Here is a 25698-nt window from a genome sequence, read left to right on the forward strand (position 1 = left end):
CTCATGTCGTCTGTGAGGTAAGTTAAAGACTAAAACCTCACTAGGTTTAGTTTTTTTTCCTGTCTGAGCTCCTGACGGCACTGGTATTTGTTATTCTTTAGCACTTCCAAATGCAGCGCAGTTCTTGTATGAAGTAACAGTGACCTCTTTTAAACACAGTTATTTCCACCTCTTCTTTTTGCACCGTGTCAGAAATGCCTATCGACTGCATGCAAAACCTTAACGGCAGCTTTAAAGATGGACCGACAGCATCACTCATTTTCTCCCATAAAAATTGTAAACTGAGCTGAATTCAATTTTATTTTCGAGCTGCATGTGTGTAAGAAAAAGCTGAAATACAGCTCTTGTTAATATGTTGACAGATCTAAGTTACATAATTTGAACCTCATTTATTTTGTTGTGTCCCCCCTTTTCACTGATGGCATAATCCACCTATTTACAGGAAATCATTCATATCATGTCAAAACAAAACACTAATAGTTTATGTATATCTTTTGTGGAAACTAGATAATGTAGTGAGAAACTTCTTCTGACTTTTCCATCAGGGGTCGCCACAGTGGATAATCGCGTTCTGCATATTGATCCGGTATAGAATCTAGATTATACTGGATGTCCTTCCTGCCATGCCCCCCCCCACCTTTATCTGAGTTTGGTGCAGCACTACGAGAAACTACGAGAACGTTGCCTTGTGACCTGTTTGTGGCTGAGACATCAGAGCAATGTGGGGCCCAGGGTCATGAACAGGCATCCTTTGACAAGAATCTTTGCTTTGTTTTTGTTTCAAGTTTTGCATTTCAGACCTGTGCCACGTAACAAGTTTAATAAAAGGCTTCTTCTTTCCACAGTATAGCTTTTAGTAGCAATTGTGACGCTAGCTCCATACTGCAGTGCTCTACAAAGGTTTCCAGAAGTAATGCCTCATCCATGTGGTTATGTCAGCTGTCGAATAATGACGGTTCTTGATGCAGTTTTAGGGCTCAGAGTGTGTAGGTATTCAGCTCATGCTTGGGCCCTTGCTGTTCATGCACAAACTGAAATAGGAAATTTACTTTACAGCATTTCATTAACTTTGTTATAGATTTATTGACAAAGTAGGGAGCCACTGTCATGGTCTGGGGTTTTTGTGTTAGAAATTTGTTTTCTTCTACTGTTTTTCTTTGATTGTTTTGTACTCTAGTTGCTGTTTTATTTTGAAAGTCTGTTTCTTGGTTTCTAAAGTTGTTAAGTCGGAGGTTGATGTGCCTTGTTCTCTTTGATCCTGATTGTCTTGTCCGTTGCTTCTTTCTCTTCCTCCCTGTTGGTCTGTCTGTGTTTTCCGCCAGTCTGTTTACCTGACTACTGTGTTGTCTTGATTTTTTTTTCTGTTGCCCTTTTTTTTGTATTTATTCTTCTACTTCTACTTCTTTACACTCCTTTTGGGTCCTCCAAAACTCATCCCTTAAACCTTTCATAAAAGCCTCTTGTAGATATTGTTATAGTCCTGAATTATTACAATCATCTGTTAACATGACCTTTTTGAAATAACATTTATTTTTGTTTTCGACCTCATTATTCAAAAATTCTTCATGTATCAGACTGTTCTTCCTATGTGTTGGAACAACTGACACATATTAACAAATGAATGAAGCTGACAAGAAAAATCAGCAAAATATCATGACCTTGTAGTGTCTGCAAACAAATGAATACTGAAGTTAATCTTACATCTGTATATATTTTATTCACATTTTCCATTGTCTCAACTTCTTCAGATTTTGTGTTGTAGAATAGATTGGCGTAGACACTTCTAGGCATACAAATATGCACTGTATGTCTTCCCTGCTGCTCCAGATGTTGATTATGCACTGGGAATGAATCACGTGTGGAGCCTCTTCCTGAAGTTTCTCAACGCTGAGGTCACATTTTCTGAAGATTCTTTGCTGTATGCTTTCCATTGATTTCAGGGTTAATGATTTGTGCAGGAAAATGTGTGAGAAAAGCAATAAAGAAATGAAAGTTTATAATAAAGGCCAGCGCAATAAGCGTATGATCGTCACTGTTTCCTGCAGAAACCCACCCCTGTTGCTTCTTTCCTGAGTTGTGCCAGAGCTTAAAGTACAGTTGTGACATCAGGTGTTTTTCTATCTTGAATAATCCACGTTTGCATAAATACTGTCTATGTTGTCCAAACTTTGGCTCAATTCCTCTGTTCGTCCCTGCAAGGATAGAAAACAGGTTATGTCTAGGTTTGGTGTGACTGTTCTTCAAAAGTAGACTTAATAGAACTATAAACCCATTAATATACACATACTGTACCTCATAATTAATGTAGATAGGTTCATCAATGACTTTCTTTTCCGAAGCTTTAAAATCTGTTTCACAAGATGTTTCACTAACAAAAAGAGGAAAAAAGACAAACTTCTGTTTCGATTCTAATGTAATAATGGGGTGACCAGATATGTGACGTGTGATTTTGAGTTAATACATCTGGACCACAAAAAGTATCAACAGTTCTTTTTTGCCTGTTTTTTTTTTTTTTTTTTTTTTTTTTTTACACAGATGATTTATTCCAGTAAATCATAAACATACCTTTTGGATGGATTTGATGATCTTTTACTAAAGTTCACGTAAAATTTAGATTCCTCCCGGCTGAAAGTTTGTGACCTATGATGAAGAAAAAAAAGATGGTAGTTTACCATTCAAAAAGCTCTCTTTTAAAGACAATTAAAGGGTATTATTATAGCTGTCTTCTATAACTTACTGCCTCTTAAAAACACTCTGTAGCAATATCGCTTCTGACCACATGATGGCAGCATATTGCAAGACATTTCTTGAGTCTCTCCTTGTCCAGACACCTCTGATGGGCCAGTGTTACAACAAAATGTATCAGACCAGCAAGCAACACACAAATAAATGTTTATTTCTTAAGGTAGATTATTGTTTTTGGAACCACATCAGGAGTGTTTTTACAAAACAGTAAATTAATTTCCAAGACGACTAATTGACAGTCAGCTTAGCCAATGGCGAGCCACTATCACCTCCTCATCCATAATTGCCATGATACCATGTTTAGCAAAGCAACCACCCATTTGTATTAACCCATTATTGACTAAAGGTGACGGTCATTCTGGATTTCACCGACAAGTCGACATGTTAAATGGTATATTTGGTTGTAAATGTCTGCTGGCCCCTCTGCAGATATTTTGGTGGGGTTTGGCTGAAGGAGCTGGGACCAAAGCTAACTTTGATTGACTTCCTATGGATGCATGCCATACGAAGAATAATGGGCTTCAAACCCTTTCTTCACCAACCAATGTGACTTAATGCTTTATCTACTGTTTTATACAGTCTATGGTTGTGACTCAAAGCCTCTGCATTGACACAAGCCCCTCTCTGCAGACCCTAAAATATGCGTTGATGTGACACAGACTGCAAGGGATGTAATTGGTCTGCGTTGTCCCTTCTGCTATAATGATTCAAAGGGCGTACAGACCATCTCCCCACACAAGTTCTCTTTTGTTTACAATTTAACATTTCCAATAAAAGCCCTTGCTGTTTCTTCATCAATCACCTCCAACTCCAACAATGCCATCTCTCATGGAAAACCGAAACAGGAAGTTGCACACATAAACAACCCGCAAGTTTCATGTGAGTTCACAAAAGATCCTTGCAAAACTCGACACCCCATAGCATTTTGGTGATGAACTGCTTTGCGGCACTTTGTGACTCATAGACGTTTAAGCTGAACTTCGCGATGCACACAACAGCATCGAGGCGACGGGTTTCCCTTTGTGTAAAGTTGATGGAGAAGCATAAATGAGGTTTTAGTCAAGAATCCAGAGCTATATTGCCCCCATGTGGTCAGAAGTTGTTTTTCTACATAAAGTGGCTTTACAATTTCCTTAAAATACTTCACTCTGAAACCTTGTTTCTCAGTTGGAGAAGGAAGGACCTCCTTGAATCATGTGTAAGGTGCTTGCAAGTCGATCCACGTCGACCTCATCGCAACAAATGTTATTGGTCCACTTGGTAGCATTGTATTTCTTTCTATATACAGTTTCATTTTCAAGACAGGTAGAAAGATAAATTGCTGCATTGTCAATAAAAAAATACTGTTGTTCAAAATATACCAAATCCAGCTCTCATAAATGTGCTTTTTTGTTCTGTCTGGTAGCTGACTCAAACATCTGTTTTTTCACCACCATGAAATTATTCTTCTGCTTGTATGAAATTGGATATCATTGTTTCACTTTGTAGAGAGTTTTTTTTTACTTTTATTTGGTTAAGCATATGCGTGAAATCTTAATTTTAGAAAAATTAATTGGCCTTTTTTTTGTAATTTAGGGGAAGTCAACATAGTTTGGAACTAAATACAGCATTGACATGGCTTGCATGTTACTCAAAAACGTATTATTTGCCACATAGGGACTGTTTGATTCAGCTACACGTGATAAGTAAAAATGGTTCCCCCCACCACCCCAAAAAAAACACAATCAGCCATGAAGTAAAAAAAACAATTGCAGTTTACAACTTTCAGGTCACAAAGGATTTCAACAATGATATTACCGCTCGCGTGTGGTGTAAATGACAATTCCAGTGACAAAGATGATCAGTGCGATTGCTGCAACTGGTATAAAGATGGCCAAGTACAGTTGGAGGTTGTCATCCACGCTGGTGTTCGACATCGCTGTGTAACAGGAATCATTTCAGGTTAACAGACTGCATTTGACATTACAAACATGAGTCTACATGTTTCTGCGAAAGATAATGAGTAAATATTTCCATCACTTGTTGGGGTGTGAAGTGTATATTCAGAAAAGTTTCCACCATTTGACAAAAAAAAAACCCAAAAAATTCTGCGTTACAACAAGTCAAATAAGCGGCAACTGTAAAGAATGAAAATAAGCTAGATTGTATGAACTTGTAAACTGTGCATGCAGGTTTGTAAATTGTACATGTGGTCTCACAAAAAAAAAATGCATATGTATTTCTGCAAGAGAGCAAATCTGTTTACAGAGAAAACAATGGACAGATTATAACCTGAGAGCGTAGTTCACTAATTCACCTAATGGATTTCAGTATTTATTTATTTGATATTTTTCCCAAAGTTAATAGTATGGGCTCCATATCACCATAGTTTCCTGCAGTAGTGCTTTATTTATTCCACCAGTCAGGGGAAAAGAGAATCTAGCTTCTTTCATTGTGGTCACATTGATTTTCATCAGTTACTGAGCCAGGAAAAGGAAGGTGTTGATGGGATATTTTTATTGATATGTAACAGTTTCAATTTTTTTTTAAACTCTTGTGTTTTTTTTAACCATTTTAATATCTGCCATTATCAAGTGGTTTTTATTTTAAAGTAACTTAAACGCAGAAATGATTGAGATGAAGCCTGAACTCATTCTGGTTGGCAGCTGGGTGTGGTGCAGCCACATCACCTTACACATCCAGGCTCTAACTGTGAACTTTATGGTCTTAAATTAAATATGATACATCAGTTGTTTTGTGCGCATTTTACCAAAATGCACTGTTCCGGTTTGTAATTTTATTTAATTTCTACTAGAACAGAAAACAAAATTAATTGTCCATTAAATGAGTCAGTTATCTTTTGTGACTGACTCCTGCTTTGAGTTGAACTGTTTCACCCCGTGATGATATAAGCTGGCGAGTACAAATCAAACAAAATTGACTCGAAAAAATAATACTTAAAATTCATCCTTGATAAGTTAATGCTGGAACCACTGACCATCAGGGACAAACATTTTTTTACTCAGTATTTAAATAATTAGTTTTAGTTAAATTCTCACCTTTAACAGAAATGGAGATGTAATCCTTTTTGAAACTGTAGTCTCTGCCACGTCCAGAAACGCGCACATACATGAACGGTTCATTTACCATGATGTTTCGGATCTGTAGAGAGCAGTTTCCTCCGGCTTTATCTCCGATGACCTTTGTCTTTCTTCTGTACTTAGGAAGCACACAGGTGTCATTTGGGTGAAAAACAAATGCATTCCTATCAAGATCCTTCCTGCTGCATTCACTTTGGCCTCTCGTTTTCCAGTAAACCTGTACATCATCCGTGTGGTACTGTGATGGATAGGTGAACGAGCACAGTACGGTTACATCTGAGCCCTTGGTTACATTAAAGCTTCTTGTGACATTTATGCTCCAGTCATCACCTGTGTTTAAAACCAAACAAAAGTTAAGGAAAAAAAATCCACTATTTATATTTGCTGAATTTAAAAGAAACTCACTAACTCATCATGTTTACCCACCTTTTGAATATGAGAGCAGAGTCAGTGTCAGACTGAAACATATCAAGATAGGCATCTGATCCAAAAAGACATAATCAAATCATGAATTTGGCACAATTTTATAGCTGTACCTATGACGTGTGCAGAAAACCAGAAATATTTATTTCATTTACGATATAAAATAAGTACTCACTGTGAGAAGGACCAGGCAAGGATATGGTTTGTTCAGCTTTCTCAGTATATAACACGTCCAGGCTTAGATGTCAAAACTCTCGGGTGTACTTCACAAGTTTTTTCACACTTTAGCTGAACTCAAATGGGGAAAAAAACAAGAAAAAAGGAAGTTTATAAAGAAAAGTGAAGACAAACCAGAGCATAACCGGCATAGTTTAAGGTGCATATTTTGTGCACATTTTCAACCTGAATAATAATCTATCTCAAAGATAAATGCGACTGTTTGCTACAGTCTGACTGTGACTTAAAATTCAAAAATAAACATGAGATGTCACCTTTAACACCTCACTGAACTATGTTTTTAACACTTCTCAAAGCAGCACAATTCCTGATATGAATAAAGTGTTGGCATCTTTGAAAATAAACACAGAAACACCCTTTTGCATTTACTATAAGTTAATGAATATTTGTCTGCAATTATAGCAGACAAAAGCCACAAAGTGATTCACAGGGAAAACAAAATTTGAAACAAAATAACATATAATACCTAAAGAGGTGAGTCTTCAGTTGTTTTTTTGAAAGAAAGAAATACTCAGCAACCCTAATAACTGTGTATTCCCTAGTCTACAGACACAGTGGCCTCCGATTCCTTATCCCGACAAGTTTTCAAGTGAGAACCTGGGACACAGCATCGTTAGATTGCTGGAATAATGGAGCATGCTGCAGGGTGCAAGTTGAGTAAATTGACCACATACTCTGGAACCTGACCATGAAAGCTACATGATATTTAATATTTTTACCTCCACAAGAAGCTGGTGTAGGGTTTTAAGGACTGGAGTAACATGTGTCCCCATTCACGTGACCCTGTGAGCGATCTTGAACCAGCATAGCCTGCAAGCGATGGAGGGCAGATTTTCTGATGGATGAGAATAAAGCACTACAGTAATCAATTTGTAAGGAAATTCAGACATGGATGAGCTTTTACAACTGTTGGACAGTACTGACTGGAGTTTGCTAATATTTCTTAAATGAAAGAAGGAAAAAGCTGGTCACCTATTAGACACAGGTGTCAACGGAGAGCAAATAATCGAAAATCACCCGTATATCAAATTGCCTGGGATATGCGAGGCGGTACGTCCTTGTTGCATCATGCTCCATCATGCCCAAGGAAGCTGTATTTATATTTTAGGGAACAGACTAAGTTAAACAATTATGTGCATCAGTTGGTACCCACACAATTTTTAATTTTATATTTCTTGTGTAAAATATAACAAAAATGATCTGATTGCAGCATGTCTTACTGATAGACAAATACACTCATGAGTAACACCTTGTAGACTCACCTTTAACAGCAATACATTGAAGCAGTCATTTCCTGTATGTGTATGTCACATGGTTGTGGAAACTCTCTGGCTCAGTCTTTACAATATTTCCTCAGTTCATCAAGCTCTTTGATCAGGGGCGGAGCGGGGTTCCCAGCGAAGCATTCTAGATGGGTCCTTGTGACCTAAACATCCCCTTTAAAACATAATCGCTAAAAAAAAAAAATGCCACAGATCAGCGCCTCTGACACACAACCACAGCACGCAGGCGACACGGTCAGAACCATTCAAATGAGGTTTCAGCACCATGGATTTTGGATTTATGTCAAACCTACAGTAATTATAAGCCTAACCTTTCAATCACTTTGCTCTCATCAATGGCGATGTCCCTCTCCATTGAGAGCAAGGTGAGGTTTGAGGCCTCATCCATGCAGCCCGGAGATTTTTAATCACTTCAGCCTGCTGAAACTCAACATGACTTTCCTGCTTTAAGGCTCTGATGCGACAACTGGCGTGCACACGTACCCGTTCATGACAGGCAGACACACAAGGGGAGAAGGGACTATATCTTTCATTTTTACTTTTTTAAACAACTTTATCCTTATGAATGCAATTGTTATATAGTCCAACTTTCCTTATTTTATTCAGCACACTTTTTTTATCACCCACTTCGGCGTGGGCCCCCACGCAGCAGTGGGCCCGGGGCGGCCGCTAGTGTCTTTGATGCAAGATTCAACCACAGAAATTCAGCTGGGCTGAGGCCTGAAGTTGGATTAGGCAATTACAAAACCTTGATTCTTTTGTATTTCATCAATTCTGTCCTTCTGCTGAAAAGCTGGTTTAAAAAAAATAAAAGATTACAAAAGGGGCTAAATACTTTGGAACATGACTGTACAGTCTTGACCGCATAGAACAGTGAGAGGTTTGAGGCAAATCTATTGGTTTTGCAAAGAGGAACAGACCAAAATTGCATCATTCTTGGAAGAAGAAATAGAGAAAACAACAGCCCTGCTGGTGGTCAATTAGAGCACAAGAAGCTGTGGCCCCCAAACTGAGAGGGGCTCCAGTTTGGGGGCCACAGCTTCTCATTTTCCTTAAAGTGTTCATATACATACATACATACATACATACATACATACATACATACATACATACATACATACATACATACATACATTTTATATATATATATATATATATATATATATATATATATATATATATATATATATATATATATATATATATATATAAACCGTCCGATGCCACGTCGTCCATATATTTCTTATAATCTACACCTCGTCGGGCATTATCCCTTACATAATGTATATATATATATATATATATATATATATATATATATATATATATATATATATATATATATATATATATATATACATACATATATATATATATATCGGCCATCTTTTATGGGGTGGTCTGCTGGACCAGCAGCATCACTGCAGCAGAGAGGAAGAGACTGGACAAGGTGGTGAGGAAAGCCGGTTCTGTCCTGGGCTGCAGTCTGGACCGGGTGGAGGTGGTGGGGGAGAGGAGGATGGTGGCTAAGCTGTCCTCCATCATGGACAATGTCTCCCACCCCCTTCATGAGACTGTCAGAGCCCTGGAGAGCCCCATCAGTGACCGGCTTCGTGCAATATCTGTCAATCTGCCAGTCTACCTCACAACACTCCACCTGCTTTTCTGCACTGTTTCTTAACTGTACTGTTCATATCCCGTGGTTATACATATTTGTAAACGTAGGCTATCCTTTTGTATTTTTTTTATTTCTGACTTTTCATTCTTTTTACCCCTCCCCTACATGTGTGTGCTAAGTGTACTGCTGACAACAAAATAAGTTTCCCCACTGAGGGAGAAAATAAAGGATATCTTATCTTATCTTATCTTATCTTATCTTATCTTATATGGAGAGAGAGAGAGAGAGAGAGAGAGAGAGAGAGAGAGAGAGAGAGAGAGAGATATTTGTGCCCTCTTCACCTAAAATGTAAAACAATATTTTAATTAATTTATTTAAAACAAATCAAGCCTCACTTTTAAATACCTTTACTTTATATTTCTTATATTTCTCTTGCATCCCAAACATTTTGGAACATTGGAAAAAAAAATGCATGTAGGCCTACCTGTAATATATGTTATGGACGCGTGGCTAATTACTCTAGGTGAAACAATTAGACTTCTTAAAATTGAAAGTAGTGGAAACTTTCTTATTGTTGCCTCAAGCCGCTAGATGGAGAGAGTGCTGCACTTTTCCAAATCTTTGTGTACTCCGGAGCTCGAGACTTCACCTGGAATGTGGGCCAGACTCGGGTCTTAAAGGTGCAGTCATGTGACTCCCCAGCTGGCTGAAAGTAAGTCAACAGAGCCCCGGAAATGTTTCCCGTAACTAAATCGAGGGTTTATGTCACCCTGAACAGGAGTAGGAAGTTGGTTTTTGCGGATTTTTAGATTTGGCTCATGCGCACAAAGGCGCAGTCCTTTGGAGGAGACGTGTTGCGTTGGATTAAAAAAAATGGAGCGCGACTCCCAAAGTTGACTTCACCTGTTTTGGGCGTGATCGCTGAAAGCTGCAGGCAGGTATGGAGGCTGAGGCTGAGGCTGCAGGAGAAGAGCCGGACCGGAGGAAGGTGGCCGCGCTGAGCGCTCCTGCCCTGTCCGCCGCTCGCCTCACCTTACCGGGAGTCATGGACGCGGAGGGGAGGGTGGACGAGACCCGGCTCAGGATGCACATCTTCAAAAACGGTCTATCATCTATTTATTTCTAATTAGAAATATAGAATGCGTGATTCAGGATGCTTAAGCCTGAATTATGGTTCTGCGTTAAATCGACGCAGAACCTACGCCGTAGGCTCTGCGTTGGTGTAACGTGGAACCATAAATCAGCATTTAGTTTACCACAAATGTACGCAGTTCTGCAGACATTTAATAATGATCCTGATGTCACAATAATAAGCCAAAGCGAAATCTTAAATAACCGGTTGATTTCATGTTTGCACCTTTCTGTAAAGTTAGATGTTGACAAAGGGCGTAATCTACTCAGCAGCTGGAGCTGCAGCGACAACTTCTTACATTTATATGACTGTTTTGCCTGGTGAAATATAACTAATCGTAGTCACTCGTGTTGTACTCGAGAAGATCCGAAATACTTGAGACAGACTTGTTTGTTACATCTTCATGGTGCTTAAAACTTATAGCTCTAATGTTCAGTGACTCTTCTCAGCTGTAGTCACTTTCCACATTACAAATTAGTTGTTTTGTATTTATTTATTTATTTATTTTATTGTTTTTGTTGTTTTTAATTTTGATTAACAGAAGGATTATATTCTCATTTATGGGAGGAGAATGTTATTATTTCACTTAAGACAAGTATCCAGAAAATATGGAAACCATTTCCCATATTATACAGTTCATTAATTGTACTTCTGGCTTTTGGAAATATTCTCAAAACAGTACAAAGTGATTATAGAACATGATGCTTTTGGCTTTACCATTCATACACAGAGCAGTAAAATGTGTTCACACTTTAGTAAAATGTATACTAAAAGAAATGTATACTAAAAAAAGACATGTATTCTATATACTCTTCATGGATTTGGCTGTTAATAATTCAACACATTTTTATCACTGGATGTGTTCAGACACATCAATAAGTTACCATGGGATCCCTGCAGACCGGGACTAAGTCAAGTGGTGCTTTGCTTCAGGACTTTAGAGGACACACAATCAATCTATTCTACAATAAAGTCCAACATTTCACTGTGCATCAGATTCCCTGAGGTCAAAAACTCCAGCGTGACTACTGTGATAAAACAACAGACGCTTATATTCAAGTGGTGGGTTCTCTAAAAATATGTTGGGGGGGGCGGGGGGGGGGGGGGGGGGGGGGGGGGGAATCACATGAGATTCAAAAGTAAAACAAAAAATATTCAGTGAAGTGTGACTTGCTGCCGTATGATTTGAAGATGCATCTGGTAGTTTACTTGCAGTGGTTTTGGTGTTCGGGAGTCAGGCATCCTGATGGAATATGGTCAGGACATGTTATCAGTGCACAGGCACCGCACATGAAAGTCCACACAGAAGAGTCCTCTGACTGGTTAAGTATCACATGTCCATGAGCAGGAATGAGAACTCACCCGACTTTTCTGTGGTCTGCTGACCTTTAGGCACATTCCATCACATAAAAACGGGGAAGCCAGGGATGAAAGCACCCGCAGGGCAAAATATTACGTGAAGCATCAAGTCCTTGTCTCAAAATGCATTCCAAGTTCACTAAAACCTGGATTGGCTATATTTAGACAAATATTTCCTGACCGCCTTGTTAAAAAGCTCTTCATCTATCCACGCATATGACTGGTAGGGGCTCTGTTTTGATGTGTTGGTGTTCAGTTAAGTGAAAGATCTCTTAATGTGGAGACAGCTGCAAAGTAAATTGGACTGACTGCTTTAAATGATCCGGTGGTCTTCCATCTCTGTCTAGGTGGCGTCTCTCCATCGGAGCGAGGCCTTGTGTGGCGTTTCCTGTTCGGGATGTACCCTTGCAGCTCCACAGCTTTAGAGCGATCTCTGCTGCAGGAGCAACTGTTTGTGCGTTACCGGGTCATGAAGAGGAAGTGGCAGCAGTTTCTCCCCTCAGCACTGCAGATATACCTCAACGGCACAGATGGTAAAGACCCGAAAAAAAAGCATCGCACAAACTCCAGTGTCACTATGAGGCAACTTTTTAACGTGTCCTTTATTTTCTCTCTAACTGTCCTTTTTTTTTCTTAATAAATGAATAAATCTATGACCATATGATTCAGCTAAGTTGATTGAAGCTGTCAGGTACTTTGACCAGCGGGAAAGACGACAGCAGGCCCAGGACGAGTCCGAAGAGGTCAGGGACAGGCTGGCATTCTTGGAGCTCCAAGCACAGGTCAGACCCTTTCAATTATGTTAATATTCTCCTGAACAAATTTGTTTTCACTATATTCCCAGCCAGCATGTCCATGTGGGTTAAAAGTTGGCTGTTTTGGTCAAAACTGGGTTTACTCTGACATTTGATGTCTTTGTGCAAATTGAAATGTTGCAGACTTCTTTCACAAGAGTGGGCACTGTTCCCTGCTGACAGATCTGTGTATTCACAAATGGAAGCAATACTCCCCCTGAAATGTTGCCACCCATCAATAAACAGTATATCCGATGGTTATTTCTAAACAATTTCAAATGAATGACATCAAATTGCAAAGAAAAAATCAACTCCTTTTACCTATATAGTGAGATATTGAGGAGCTCTGTTATATTCAGTGGAGGGATTTTGTTGGCATGGTTTGGGTCCAGTTATCCTTTCAAAGGCAAGATCCAGCGCAAACCAGTAAACCAAGCTGTTGTGATTTATTTGAGATGTGAGAGTGGTCCTGTCCATCATCAGAAAAAACGCTGCTCTTCCCAGTAACACCTTCATGGACACTTGTTTCCTTTCTTTTGTCGTCGGACTGTTTGTGTTCCAACAATTCCTTCCTGATGACAGATAGTATTTGAGCGGGTCACATTTGACCACGAGGAGTTGAGAGAAGCCATACGAATCATCGACAAGGATGTGCCCCGAACCAACCGAGACCTGAGCTACTACCAGTGAGTTTCTGTCAGCCATTGTTGTTTTTGCAGCACTGAAACTCTGTCAGTTGACTCTCAGGTTCGAGTCTGTCGGACATTCAGTTTCAGTATCTTATGTTTGTTCATAGAAAGGAGTCTTGTCAAAGCTTAAAATCAGAATCAGATCTTCCAATGAATTTGTCCTTCGTTTAAGATTTAAAATGAACTACAGCACAATTTGTACATCCATCTGTTTACAAGGTATCATTATCATTCTGTTAGGATAAACACTCATGGCTTGATGAACCTTTTGTTAAAACTACAAAGGTTAAAATGTAATCCGCCTTACTTGTATTACACTAATCTTCCATGTGTGTCTGCAGGGATGAAGGTTTGGGTAACCTGTTGGTTTTGAGAGACATCCTCATCACCTATGCCGCTTTTCATCCAGGTAAACAGAAACAACTTATTTTGAGTAAAATAACTAAGATGTTAAAGATGGCAGGGGTACAGTTGGGATTTAAAATTTGCTTAAAATTTGAAGACTGAAAATTGAGACTTTACCACTTGTTATTTCTTATAGCACTTCAAAGGCATTCTGGCATTCAAGATAGCAAGCAATTAGACATTTCACTTATTATTTTGTCCCATCTTTCATGCAAACAATGTCTGAAGGTGAACAAAACTATACAGTTGTCGCATTTTATTCATTTAAAAGTCTCTACACGATCCCCAGGGGACAGGTTCAGCCTGCAGGAAGACCAGTCCAGTAGTACCCTCTTCTTCCTCAACCATGTCTTTTGCAAAATGCTTTTGTGCATCAGCACCAACATCAAAGAGGTGTAAATGACATTTGTCAAGAAAAGTTCTACAACTTCATTATTCTCCTTGGCTTTTGAACATGTTGTTGATAGCTTTATGATTTTTTTCCTCTGTGATTCTTCCAAAAAGATTAGGAATACTGATTTCTTTTCTTCATCAAAGTGCATGTTTTTTTCTTCCACTAGCTTATTTTACACTGAATACCCTCATATAAACATGTTTTCTTACGTGTCTTGAAAATGCAAAAGTGTACAAATATATTTACAAGTGAAATGAAGTTGAGAGCAAAAGCCATCATCTATTTTGGCCTCATACTTTATGCAAATCAATCATCTTTATTATCGACCATAGTCAGCAGGGAAAGAGGGTAAAGGAAAACATATAATACAACAAACACAAAAAATACATGATAATATAAATACACATCATGCTAACAAATAAAAGCACCATTAAAATAAATAAAAGCAATACAAACTATAAAAGGCATGCGTACCAATGTTTCCACATGTGCAATTGGTAGAAAAGAAATAAGAATAATTAAATGTAAGAATTGCTGCTTTGTTTTAAATTATTATTTGCATTTTCCATTTTGACCCAACTTTTCCAGATTTGGGCTTCAAGTTCATTTTTATTGAGATTACTTTGACATTTACTGATGTCTCTGTTTGTCTTCACTGTTGCTCTAGAGGTTAGTTATGCTCAGGGCATGAACGACCTGTGCAGCCGCTTCCTGGAGGTTCTGAACTCTGAGGTCGATACTTTCTGGAGTTTTTCTTGCTACATGGAGAAGTTTTCCAGGGATTTTAGAGCTGATGGCTTACACAGGAAAATAGGTAAGAATGAAAGAGAAAGGGGGGTTTATTTACAATCAGAATGAGCAAGCATATGTACCTCACTGTTTCCTGCAGTTCCCCAGATTTCCCTAAAGCTGGACTCTATTAACTATTGTGTTGATGTTTTCCTTTGAAAGAACTTCTCTTCTTTTGCAACTTGAGATACAGTATTTAGTCTGACTAAACCTCAGCAGCTTTGCTTAAACATCTATTTTGTTTATATTATATTAGTTCAACCTTCATATTAGAAAGCCATTCCTACCTGTGTACTATAAGGTGTACTATATAAAAATCTGTTCAGCAATGCACACATATAAGCAGAAATAATGTTTGAAAGTATTACATACATAGATAATCAGTTTATAATATAGAGCATACGAAAGTTCCAGCCTTAAAAAACATTTAGGACCTGTAGAAGTAAAACAAAGAAGATTATTTATTTATTTATTATTATTATTAGGGCCCGAGCACCTTCAGTGCGAAGGCCCTATTGTATCTGTAGGAATTTTTCTTTCTTTCTTTCTTTCTTTCTTCTGACGAAAGGAGGGCCTTTTTGCCCCCCTAAACGTGCCCAAAAAGTCACCAAATTTTGCATGCAAGCCAGGCCTGGCGAAAAATTTGATATTTAATGGTTTACATTAATGGGCGTGCCAAAATGGCTCAACAGCGCCCCCCGGAAAACTTTGTGCCTCAAGCCCCACAATACAGTTTGACGTACATGCACGAAAATCGCTACACACCTGTATCATTACACAACTTAAAGAAAAGTCTCTTGGCGACATGGCCGAAACCGAACAGGAAGTCGGCCATTTTGAATTAATCGTGTCACTTTGGCGCAATTTATGCCATTCCTTCGGCAGTTAATACGGCCCGAACCGTAATGTGCCCCCAAGTGTGTTATACATCAAAATGTGCGTCTCCATCCTGCGACAACACGCATTACTTTTCTCTTTCAAAAGCGTTACCGTGGCGACGCTAGACGCCAAAAAGCGCGCCCACCCTTCATCTGATTCGTTCAGACAGAAAAAACTTTGCGCCTCAAGCCCCATAATACGGTTTGACGTACATGAACGAAAATCGGTACACTCCTGTATCATGTCGCAACTAAAAGAAAAGTCTCTTGGCGCTATGGCCGAAACCGAACAGGAAGTCGGCCATTTTGAACATTCTGAATTAATCACGTAATTTTGGAGCAATATATGCCATTCCTTCGAGACTTAATACGGCCCGAACCGTAACGTGCACCCAGGTGTGTTATACATCAAAATATGCGTCTCCATCCTGCGACTACGCGCATTACTTTTCTCTTTCAAAAGTGTAACCGTGGCGACGCTAGACCCCAAAAAGCGCGCCCCCCTTTCATCTGATTGGTCCATATTTGATAGTTCCCCAAAAGGCACCAAATTTGGCATGCAAGCCAGGCCTGGCGATAAATTTGATCTTTCATGGTTTGCATTAATGGGCGTGGCAAAATGGCTCAACAGCGCCACCTGGAAAACTTTGTGCCTCAAGCCCCACAATACGGTTTGACGTACATGCACGAAAATCGGTACACACCTGTATCATGTCGCAACTTAAAGAAAAGTCTCTTGGCGCCATGGCCGAAACCGAACAGGATGTCGGCCATTTTAAATAAATTGTGTAATTTTGGCGCAATTTATGCCATTCCTTCGGCAATTAATACCGCCCAAAACGTAACGTGCACCCAGGTGTGTTATACATCAAAATGTGCGTCTCCACCCAGCGACTACACGCATTACTTTTCTCTTTCAAAAGTGTTACCGTGGCGACGCTAGACGCCAAAAAGCGCGCCCCCCTTCATCTGATTGGTCCATATTTGATAGTTCTCCAAAAGTCATCAAATTTTGCATGCAAGCCAGGCCTGGCAATAAATTTGATATTTCATGGTTTGCATTAATGGGCGTGGCAAAATGGCTCAACAGCGCCACCTGGAAAACTTTTCTCTGCCATAACTTTTGAATGGTATGACATAAAGAGTCGTGGGTGGTGTCATGGGACTCGGTATTGAGTCCTTGACCATAATTAGTGAAAATTAGCCCCACCCCTTCTTTTGATTGGTTGTCCCTATTTCCTGCTATAACTTTTGAATGGTTTGACATAGAGAGTCGTGGGTGGTGTCATCAGACTCTGTATGGAGTCCTTGACCTTCATTGGCTTGAATTAGCCCCGCCCCTTCTTCTGATTGGTTGTCCCTTTTTTCTGCTATAACTTTTGAATGGTTTGACATAGGAAGTTGTGGGTGGTGTCATGTCTGATATGCTTATGGGGGGCGGTGGCTGTGAGTGCGAGGGCCCGTTCATCGCTGCTTGCAGCTTTAATTATTATTATTATTATTATTATTACCATCGAAATGTTGATAAATGAGGCATTTAGAAAAAAGTATAAAAGTAAAATCAATGTTTGTCTCCAGAGTCAGAGAGAAATAGGCCCTGAATGCCTTAAGAAATAAACTGAATGCTTGAAATTATTGTCTTGTTTTTCTTTTTTCAACAATTTAATGTAGTTTGAGTATCAAGAGTTTTGTTTAACATCTTTCAGAACTGGAAGCAGCCCTGTTGAAGGAACTGGACCCTCCACTTTATGCTCATTTGGTCAAAGACAACATGGAGAGCTTCACATTCTGCCACAGGTGGCTCCTATTTTTATATGGTTTATTACATTTCAGAGGACAGTTTTTACATTTTTTTCTTCTGTACACATGTTTCCCATCTTTTAAGGTGGCTACTACTGGGTTTCCAAAGGGAGTTTGAACACAGTGATGCACTACGCTTGTTTGAGATCCTGAGTTGTGACCACCTGGAGCTCATCTCTCAGCAAGTGGACCGCGCCCGTTATCAGGAAAGATTGGCACAAGAGTACCGCACAGGTGAAACTCCGGAGTAAAGGTAGAAAAAAACTGAACTGCTCCGGAAAGTCACCTCTGAAATGTCTCACAACTTTATGTCTTTGCCTTGTGATGTTTCCAGAGGAAGATCCCGAGTCGGAGCTGCAGGCCTTCAACACTGACTTCACCTTTGAGCTCTTCATCTGTGCAGCCATCCTGCTGGATAATAGAGAGTCTCTGCTGCGATGCCAGGATGATGTCCAGCTCATCCAGTTTACCACCAGGTTTGTTCATATACAGTAATGTGAACAAGTTAGTACTCACACTCATAATCCTCCATTATCATAAAAAAAAAACATATAATCATAGTGGCTCTTAATGTTAGGCAAATGCAACCTCAGATCAACAACCCTGAGCACATTTTTCACCATGCCATTATTAATTAAACAAAAATAAGACCAAAATGAAAAAAGACCCTGAAAAAATGTGAGCAATACTAAGTACCCCCATGATTTCAACAGCTATAAGATTCACGTCTTGCAGCAATAACTTGAAATATTCATTTTCTGTATGACTTTATTAGTTTGTCATGTTGTTGTGGACCAACTTTGGCCCTTTTGGCCCATGGTTACAACGTTGCTTTTTCAACCATGTGGATGTAGATTTCCTCATCTGCTCCTGATCCTTGTTTTATTGCATGGTCGTGACGGTCGTCCTCTTATTTGCCTCAAGAATACTGTAGTACAGAGAGGATTTGACTGGGTAGCTGTGTGGGTAGAGTGGGTTGCACTCCAACCGCAAGGTGGCCACATTGATCCCCACCCCATCACACGCCTGAGAGTCTCCGGGCAGGACACTGAACCCCAGTTCTTGGATTTTAATACATTTTATGGAACATTTCATGGGCTGACTATGGGGTAAATTTATTTCTGTCCACTCCTGGGAAGAGCAACACCTGTCTCAAAATCTTTCCACCCGTTTCAAACCTTGTAACTGTAAAATGTGGAACTCCACAGAGTTTGGAAATGGTTTCATAATGCTTCCAGACTGTTGTGCAGAATCAGTTGCGTCTTTAAAACCATTACTTATGTCTTTCCCACTTGACATTGTGATAACACACACCAGAGCAGCAAACTGTCAAAACATATGCTGTTATTATCTTCCAGATGCCTGCTGATCTATTTGTCATGTACTGATAATTATCAGCACATGGCTGCAACCTACCCCCTAAAACCCAATGGAGGAAGTTGGAAGGCGCTTAATTTTCTTATTGGATTAATTTTGTTAATGAAAAAATTGCCCAGTGAAAAAAGGTTGTTGTCCGAGTTTATATTTGTCTTCTACTACTCGGTGCTACTTTTGTTACGTGCGTATAAGTTATCATTGTGCATTTTTTCTATGTGGTATGGACTGATGAAACCACTGTTTTTTTTGCAGCCTTCAGGGAACGCTGGAGCTCAACAGCACACTGAAGAAAGCAGAGCACCATTTCTACAACTACTGCAAGCGCTGTGCTTGGGACTATATGAATGGACGCTGCAGAACAAGCAAAAGAAAACATGAGGACTTTTTAGCTCATCTCCTAAATTTATTTGTTTTGAAGTAATATATATCATGTAAATGACTATGAAACTATAGTTTTATAACTGAAGAAATACTGTAATATTCCTTATGTGTGGTTGAGATTGCACATGTTTCATTTACTTAACATTCCTGAGGGAACTGCTGTCATGATAGCTGCTTATGATTCAAGTGATGAATTTATTGGTATGTTCATTTTCTATTCCCACTTCATCCCGGTAAGGACCACTGGGGAGCTGGAGTGAGGTGTGTTACATCCTGGAAACAGCCACACATCTTCACACTCAGAAGTTATTAGTTATTGTTGTTTAGTATTATTGTACTGTATTTATTTTACAAATATGGACCAAACAGCTGTGAATCAACTTGTTGGATCTCATGAAAATGTAATTTTAAAGCTTAACACGTTTCTGGCCCCACAAGGGCTTTAACTACCGTAATGCCTTTCAGGAGGTTATGTAATGGTGAAATGCTCGTGGCATGTAGATGTGGCACGTTGCAGCAGGTGCTGTCAGTTACAAACTGCAGTTACATTTGATGCCTCACAGAGGCATATGCAGCAAGAATATATGAGCTCCAGCAGAGGGACTGTGCAGTGACAGGGAAGAGAAATGCTGAACAAGCTGTGCCTTTCATGAAGAATTAAAGTTTCACTGTATGATCTACAGTTAAAACATTTGCCTCAATAAAACTTGTTCAATTTAAGATTATTTATAATGTAGTCATGGTAATATTAGTGTTATTACAAATGAACACGAGGATTGTGTTTTGTGTAGTTTTTTGAATTGCAAAGTATTTTAAAATGACTTTGAATTCATTAGTGAGGAACAGAGTAATCATTACCTCAAAAAGAACTCAAATAGTACTCATGCATGTGGTGGATGCAAAGGTCTGAACAGACCATCTGTATCTCAAAGAAGATCACTGCTAACATTTTATGTCTTTTTAAAGTGAGTCAATGGGGCAAGCTGTCTGTTTTTGTTTCCAAAGGCGTACAGCTCACTCTACACAGGCTGTAAGACATTTAGAGGGGAAAAAAAACTGAATTAGTAAAGTCCACAAGCATGGATAATAGATCATGTGAACAAGATTATCCATGCACAGGAAGCACATTTTCATAGTAGCTCATTGACCAGTATAACAATTAAAAACATTTGTAGCTTTAGTTCAGAAGGTTTAAGGTTTTGCACTTTACGTTCCTAGCTTGCTGTGGTCAACTGGCAGAGAGCTAAAGAGATAAGAATAGAAAGTTTTCATTGAATGAAATCTAGCCAGTGAGCAGGAACATGGGCCTAGAACTTTCTTTAGTGGAGTCACCTGACACCCTCTTGCACAGAGCTCTATTTACACAGGAGAGCAGAGACGCTCGCCCTCTTAGTCTGCTTGGCCGGAGAGGGAAGGAGCGCTGGAGAGGAGCTCAGACGGCCGTGTTGAGCACTGGGCACCAGCAAAGCATCACTTTAATACAGTAAACTCTCAAGTCTTGAACATCTAACAGCAAAAGGTAATATATATGTAAGAAGCATTGCACTCTGGCCTGGCTTAACAGTCTGTCTTGCTTTCTGCTTTGAAAGTCTAACTATAAAGTGAGAGGTACCCAAATAAGTAAGCCTTGCATGATCTGTGTCAAACAATGGCATAACAAACTGAGGCAGAATCCTTGCAAAAACATGCGCTTTTACACACTTGAAACAAGTGAGGGAAAAGAGTTAAATTAATCTTTTAATTGGAACAGACAAAGAAGCACCCTGTCAGCATTTTCTGCTCCATGTTACCCAACTGTATAAAGCATCTGCCGGAATCGGTGCAAATCAATATGTGCTGACTGCTACAGATCTACAGTAACTACACTGAAAAGGAAAGTTGCATCTGTTAGATTTGCAAAAGAGAAAGGAAATCACCTTTAAAAAAACTGTGAAGGCTAGTTTTGTGCTCTGTTATTTAGTGAAATATTCCACTGCATATTTGTGACATTCTGTTTCCAAAAATGGTTAATCTCCACCATCACACTGGTGAGCAGGCCCTCCCAAGAGCTGCAGCTACAAGAGGGTTTTGTTCACTCCTCTAATCAAATATATTTAAGAATTACTCAAGCTCTTGCTATTATTTATGTATTTATATTTTACACCCTTTGTTTTGAAAGGAAGAAGGCAAAATTTGCTCATGAGTAACTCACCAACATCTGAATTTGTGGCCATCCTCCATTCATTGGCATGTAGGCACGCTCATGCTTATTATAGTAACTGACGGCCATTTAGAACCAGCTGTTGGAAAAAAAAAAAAAAAGACGTGCTGTGCACTATTGCAGGATCAGTAAATCCTATCTGAAAGGCTTGACTGAGACTTTCTTATGATGTTTCTCCAGGAGGAGAGAGGTGACGTTGATTTAGAATTAAAATCAGTGTAACAAAACTCGTGTCAGGAGTTGGTGCTAGCCTTTATGGCATTGATGGCAATCCACCACTAATAGTGTCTCATGTGGCCTTGCACATTAGCTTGTGTATGCAACCGCAGCAGGAATTTAGTTTGGATGCCAGCGTTTCAAATTATAACACAATGCATTCATTAATCCTGAATACAAAAAAATCACAATGCATTTTGTTAAATGAAAACGCACTTGAGATTCCCCCCCACCTCACCCCCCCTCCACCGCTCCACCCGCCCCCCCCCCAGAAAAGGAAAGTGTTAGGATTTCTAAATTTGTTTCTTGTGTTCGTCTCAGATGTCTAAAGGACCAGCAGTAGGTATTGATCTAGGTACCACATATTCCTGTGTGGGAATCTTCCAGCATGGCAAAGTGGAGATCATTGCCAATGACCAAGGAAACAGGACCACGCCCAGTTATGTGGCTTTCACAGACACAGAGAGACTTATTGGAGATGCTGCGAAGAACCAGGTGGCCATGAACCCAACCAACACTGTCTTCGGTAAAAAAAAAAAAAAAAAAAAAGCAACACCCACAAGACAGCATGCTCAGAAACAGTGATCAAAAGATAAATGCTCTCTTATCTATCTGTCTTTGTAAACATGTTGAATATAGTACTTATGGTGTCTTTTCTTTTTCTGTTATATCTACCCAAGATGCTAAGCGTCTGATAGGTCGAAAGTTTGACGATCACGTGGTGCAATCTGACATGAAACACTGGCCCTTCAAGGTTGTGAATGAGTCTACCAAACCAAAGGTGGAGGTTGAATACAAGGGTGAAATCAAGTCCTTCTACCCTGAGGAGATTTCCTCCATGGTTCTCATCAAAATGAAGGAGATCTCAGAAGCTTATCTCGGCAAGGTAGATTGTGATAAAACACGTTACTGGAAATAAATCGGGGAAATACATGAAACAGACTTTTATCTGTTAGCCCAAATCTACATGTGTAAGATTTCTCAGAATCACACCAACTTGTCAAGACACACCTTTTTAGTTTGGCTTTTATCTTTATGTTATTTATTATTCATCTTAAGTTTTGTATAGATTTCTCTAAAATTTTACACTCTTAGACATATTTTACTTTCTTTTAATCTTTTAGTTTTTAGCTCCAGTGTTTCCTCAGGGGGGTCCTCCACACTGGGAGGTGCCTGCTCTGCCCATGGGGGTGTCGTCATGGGGATCCCTCAGGCCTGGGTAGCTGGGGGGGGGACTCCACCTTCTGTGTGGGGTCTGCCCCGGTCTGTCCGGGTTGGGGGGGTCTCTGTGGCGATGCTCCTTGCTCCATACAATACATACGTATTGTATGATTTGGTGCTATATAAATAAATAAAGTTTGAGTTTGAGTTTAAGTTGTTTTACTCAGCTTTAAGACTCACTTTAATGTCCTTACTGTTTAAATGTGTGCAATACTATTGACTGACTTAAGGACTTCTTTCTTTCAGCCTGTGAACAACGCAGTTATCACAGTTCCCGCTTACTTCAATGACTCCCAGCGTCAAGCCACCAAAGATGCTGGAACCATCTCTGGGCTCAATGTCCTGCGTATCATCAATGAGCCCACTGCTGCAGCCATTGCTTATGGCCTGGACAAAAAGGTAACTAATCACTTGACCAGTAAAACAATAACGGTATGCCCTTTTATGTCTCTCTTTTGCTAATTCTTTCTATTCATCTTAGACTGGTGGTGAGCGTAATGTTCTCATCTTTGACCTTGGAGGTGGTACTTTTGATGTGTCAGTCCTGACAATTGAAGATGGCATCTTTGAGGTCAAGTCTACAGCGGGAGACACACACTTGGGTGGGGAGGATTTTGACAACCGTATGGTCAACCACTTCATTGCTGAGTTCAAGCGTAAATTCAAAAAGGACATCATCAGCAACAAGAGAGCTGTGCGTCGTCTGCGCACTGCGTGTGAGCGTGCCAAACGCACCCTTTCCAGCAGCACCCAGGCCAGCATTGAGATCGACTCGCTCTACGAAGGCACAGACTTCTACACCTCCATCACCAGGGCCCGGTTTGAGGAGCTCAACGCAGACCTTTTCCGTGGAACCCTCGAGCCTGTCGAGAAGTCCTTGAGGGATGCCAAGATGGACAAGTCCCAGATCCACGACATTGTCCTTGTGGGTGGCTCCACACGCATCCCCAAGATTCAAAAACTGCTGCAAGATTTATTCAATGGCCGTGACTTAAATAAGAGCATCAACCCTGATGAAGCTGTGGCCTATGGTGCAGGTAAGTCTCTAAAGCATTGACCTGGAAAGTTGCTCTCAATTACAACAAATTAAAACCTTCTGTTAACTGTAATGTCACCCTTTGGAAACTTTTCACAGCTGTGCAGGCAGCCATCTTGGCTGGTGATAAGTCTGAGAATGTACAAGACCTGCTCCTGCTGGATGTCACACCACTGTCGCTGGGAATTGAGACAGCTGGGGGAGTGATGACTGTCCTTATCAAAAGGAACACCACCATTCCTACCAAACAAACGCAGACCTTTACCACCTACTCAGACAACCAGCCTGGTGTGCTGATTCAGGTCAAGCAAATGGCAGAAGCAGTTCCACAAACACTCCTGAAGAATAAAAAATGTTTATATAACAAAATTAAACTCTCATTTTAATCATTATTTTTAGGTTTATGAAGGTGAGAGAGCCATGACCAAGGACAATAATATCCTGGGGAAGTTTGAGCTGACTGGTATTCCACCTGCTCCCAGAGGAGTCCCTCAGATTGAGGTGACCTTTGACATCGATGCCAACGGCATCCTCAATGTGTCCGCTGTCGACAAAAGCACAGGGAAGGAGAACAAGATCACCATCACTAATGACAAAGGTACATTTAAAGCAACAGGAGCTGATATCTGACACAGAAATTGAAAGAAGTCTCTCAGTGAATGAAAAATAACGTTTTGTATCCCACTCCTCCATAGGACGGCTGAGCAAGGAGGACATTGAGCGCATGGTGCAGGAGGCTGAGCAGTTCAGGTCTGAGGATGAGCTCCAACGAGACAAAATCACCGCCAAGAATTCCCTTGAGTCACTGGCTTTCAACATGAAGAGCACAGTAGAGGATGAGAAGCTGCAAGATAAAATAAGCCCTGAGGATAAAAAGACCATTGTTGACAAGTGTAACGAAGTTATTGCCTGGCTGGACAGGAACCAGGTAATTGACCTGAACTGTATGTTCATAGCAAATAAATGTTCCTCTTTCGCCAGAAACTGCAAAAAGCAGAGGTGTACCACATTCATACATTGTGAAGCAATTTCCACTTCCCTTTAAGACTTTTTTTTATACAGTAGATGACTTCCAAGCCCCCTGTTGCAATATTGTTTTTTGTTCCTTCTGTTACCCAGATGGCAGAGAAGGAGGAGTACGAACACCAGCAGAAGGAACTAGAGAAAGTGTCCAACCCCATCATTTCCAAGCTGTACCAGGGGGGTATGCCTGGAGGAATGCCCGGAGGAATGCCCGGAGGAATGCCTGGTGGCTTCCCTGGTGGAGCTGGAGCCGGCGCCGGCTCCTCTTCTGGCCCAACCATCGAGGAAGTCGACTGAATATGAATAAACCTCCCAATATATGCAACACACAAACATTCAGGCACATATTCTGAGTTTCTTAATGGTATTTTCCTCCATGTGGATAACCATAAATAAAAGTTCCTACATTCATTACGGTTAAATTATCGCATTAATGTTTACAAATCAAAACATGAATCTCTTAATGACACTAAACCAACATCCTTCCACATCTGAAGCACAACTAAAAGTATTATGCCTGATCTGTCTTTTCAAATCATTAACTCAATAAAGTTCACCAGTGAGAGTCTGGTTTGAAAGCATTGCTATGCCTCTTATTATTTATATTTTGTTAATATA

The 25698-nt window shown here is 40.0% G+C and overlaps 3 protein-coding genes across 5 annotated transcripts; 2 read left to right on the forward strand and 1 right to left on the reverse strand.

Moving 5' to 3' along the window:
* Positions 1–1736: 1736 nt before the first annotated feature.
* On the reverse strand, positions 1737–10420 carry LOC133428892 (uncharacterized). Of its 2 annotated transcripts, XM_061716588.1 has the most exons (11): positions 10290–10420; positions 7748–7938; positions 7458–7576; positions 7205–7320; positions 6424–6536; positions 6252–6306; positions 5784–6155; positions 4543–4663; positions 2566–2640; positions 2293–2368; positions 1737–2192 (listed from the first exon to the last, which is right to left on the reverse strand). In XM_061716588.1, exons 6-11 carry the CDS (start codon positions 6304–6306, stop codon positions 2118–2120), a joined length of 774 nt encoding a protein of 257 aa, XP_061572572.1. In that variant the 5' UTR covers positions 6424–6536; positions 7205–7320; positions 7458–7576; positions 7748–7938; positions 10290–10420; the 3' UTR covers positions 1737–2117. The 2 variants fall into 2 exon arrangements, with proteins under 2 accessions (XP_061572572.1, XP_061572573.1); XM_061716589.1 differs by lacking the exons at positions 7205–7320; positions 7458–7576; positions 7748–7938; positions 10290–10420 and having other exon boundaries at positions 6424–6597.
* si:dkey-238d18.4 (TBC1 domain family member 15) lies at positions 10082–20404 on the forward strand. Of its 2 annotated transcripts, XM_061716575.1 has the most exons (10): positions 10082–10489; positions 12225–12410; positions 12547–12659; positions 13254–13357; positions 13702–13769; positions 14827–14973; positions 17533–17623; positions 17712–17860; positions 17961–18102; positions 19256–20404. In XM_061716575.1, exons 1-10 carry the CDS (start codon positions 10327–10329, stop codon positions 19422–19424), a joined length of 1332 nt encoding a protein of 443 aa, XP_061572559.1. In that variant the 5' UTR covers positions 10082–10326; the 3' UTR covers positions 19425–20404. The 2 variants fall into 2 exon arrangements, with proteins under 2 accessions (XP_061572559.1, XP_061572560.1); XM_061716576.1 differs by lacking the exon at positions 19256–20404 and having other exon boundaries at positions 17712–17879; positions 17961–18064.
* Positions 20405–20750: 346 nt separating this feature from the next.
* hsc70 (heat shock cognate 70) lies at positions 20751–25661 on the forward strand. The gene is made up of 9 exons (XM_061716558.1): positions 20751–20903; positions 22122–22326; positions 22481–22686; positions 23268–23420; positions 23503–24058; positions 24157–24359; positions 24457–24655; positions 24753–24985; positions 25177–25661. Exons 2-9 carry the CDS (start codon positions 22122–22124, stop codon positions 25375–25377), a joined length of 1956 nt encoding a protein of 651 aa, XP_061572542.1. The 5' UTR covers positions 20751–20903; the 3' UTR covers positions 25378–25661.
* Positions 25662–25698: the final 37 nt, after the last annotated feature.

This window comes from Cololabis saira, chromosome 3 (genome assembly GCF_033807715.1).
Source record: "Cololabis saira isolate AMF1-May2022 chromosome 3, fColSai1.1, whole genome shotgun sequence".
Classification (NCBI taxonomy): domain Eukaryota; kingdom Metazoa; phylum Chordata; class Actinopteri; order Beloniformes; family Belonidae; genus Cololabis; species Cololabis saira.

Bases quoted from the DNA above. Each gene is read 5' to 3' on its own strand.
- LOC133428892 (XM_061716588.1), bottom strand. From the start codon at position 6,306: ATGCCTATCTTGATATGTTTCAGTCTGACACTGACTCTGCTCTCATAT. The intron at 2,641-4,542 runs GTAATATCATTG...TCTTCATCATAG, and splicing joins ATTTACACCACACGCGAGCG to GTCACAAACTTTCAGCCGGG. The intron at 2,369-2,565 runs GTATGTTTATGA...TCTTTTTGTTAG, and splicing joins TCATCAAATCCATCCAAAAG to TGAAACATCTTGTGAAACAG.
- si:dkey-238d18.4 (XM_061716575.1), top strand. From the start codon at position 10,327: ATGGAGGCTGAGGCTGAGGCTGCAGGAGAAGAGCCGGACCGGAGGAAG. The intron at 13,358-13,701 runs GTGAGTTTCTGT...GTGTGTCTGCAG, and splicing joins CGAGACCTGAGCTACTACCA to GGATGAAGGTTTGGGTAACC. The intron at 18,103-19,255 runs GTTTGTTCATAT...TTTTTTTTGCAG, and splicing joins CTCATCCAGTTTACCACCAG to CCTTCAGGGAACGCTGGAGC.
- hsc70 (XM_061716558.1), top strand. From the start codon at position 22,122: ATGTCTAAAGGACCAGCAGTAGGTATTGATCTAGGTACCACATATTCC. The intron at 22,687-23,267 runs GTAGATTGTGAT...TCTTTCTTTCAG, and splicing joins CAGAAGCTTATCTCGGCAAG to CCTGTGAACAACGCAGTTAT. The intron at 24,986-25,176 runs GTAATTGACCTG...TCTGTTACCCAG, and splicing joins CCTGGCTGGACAGGAACCAG to ATGGCAGAGAAGGAGGAGTA.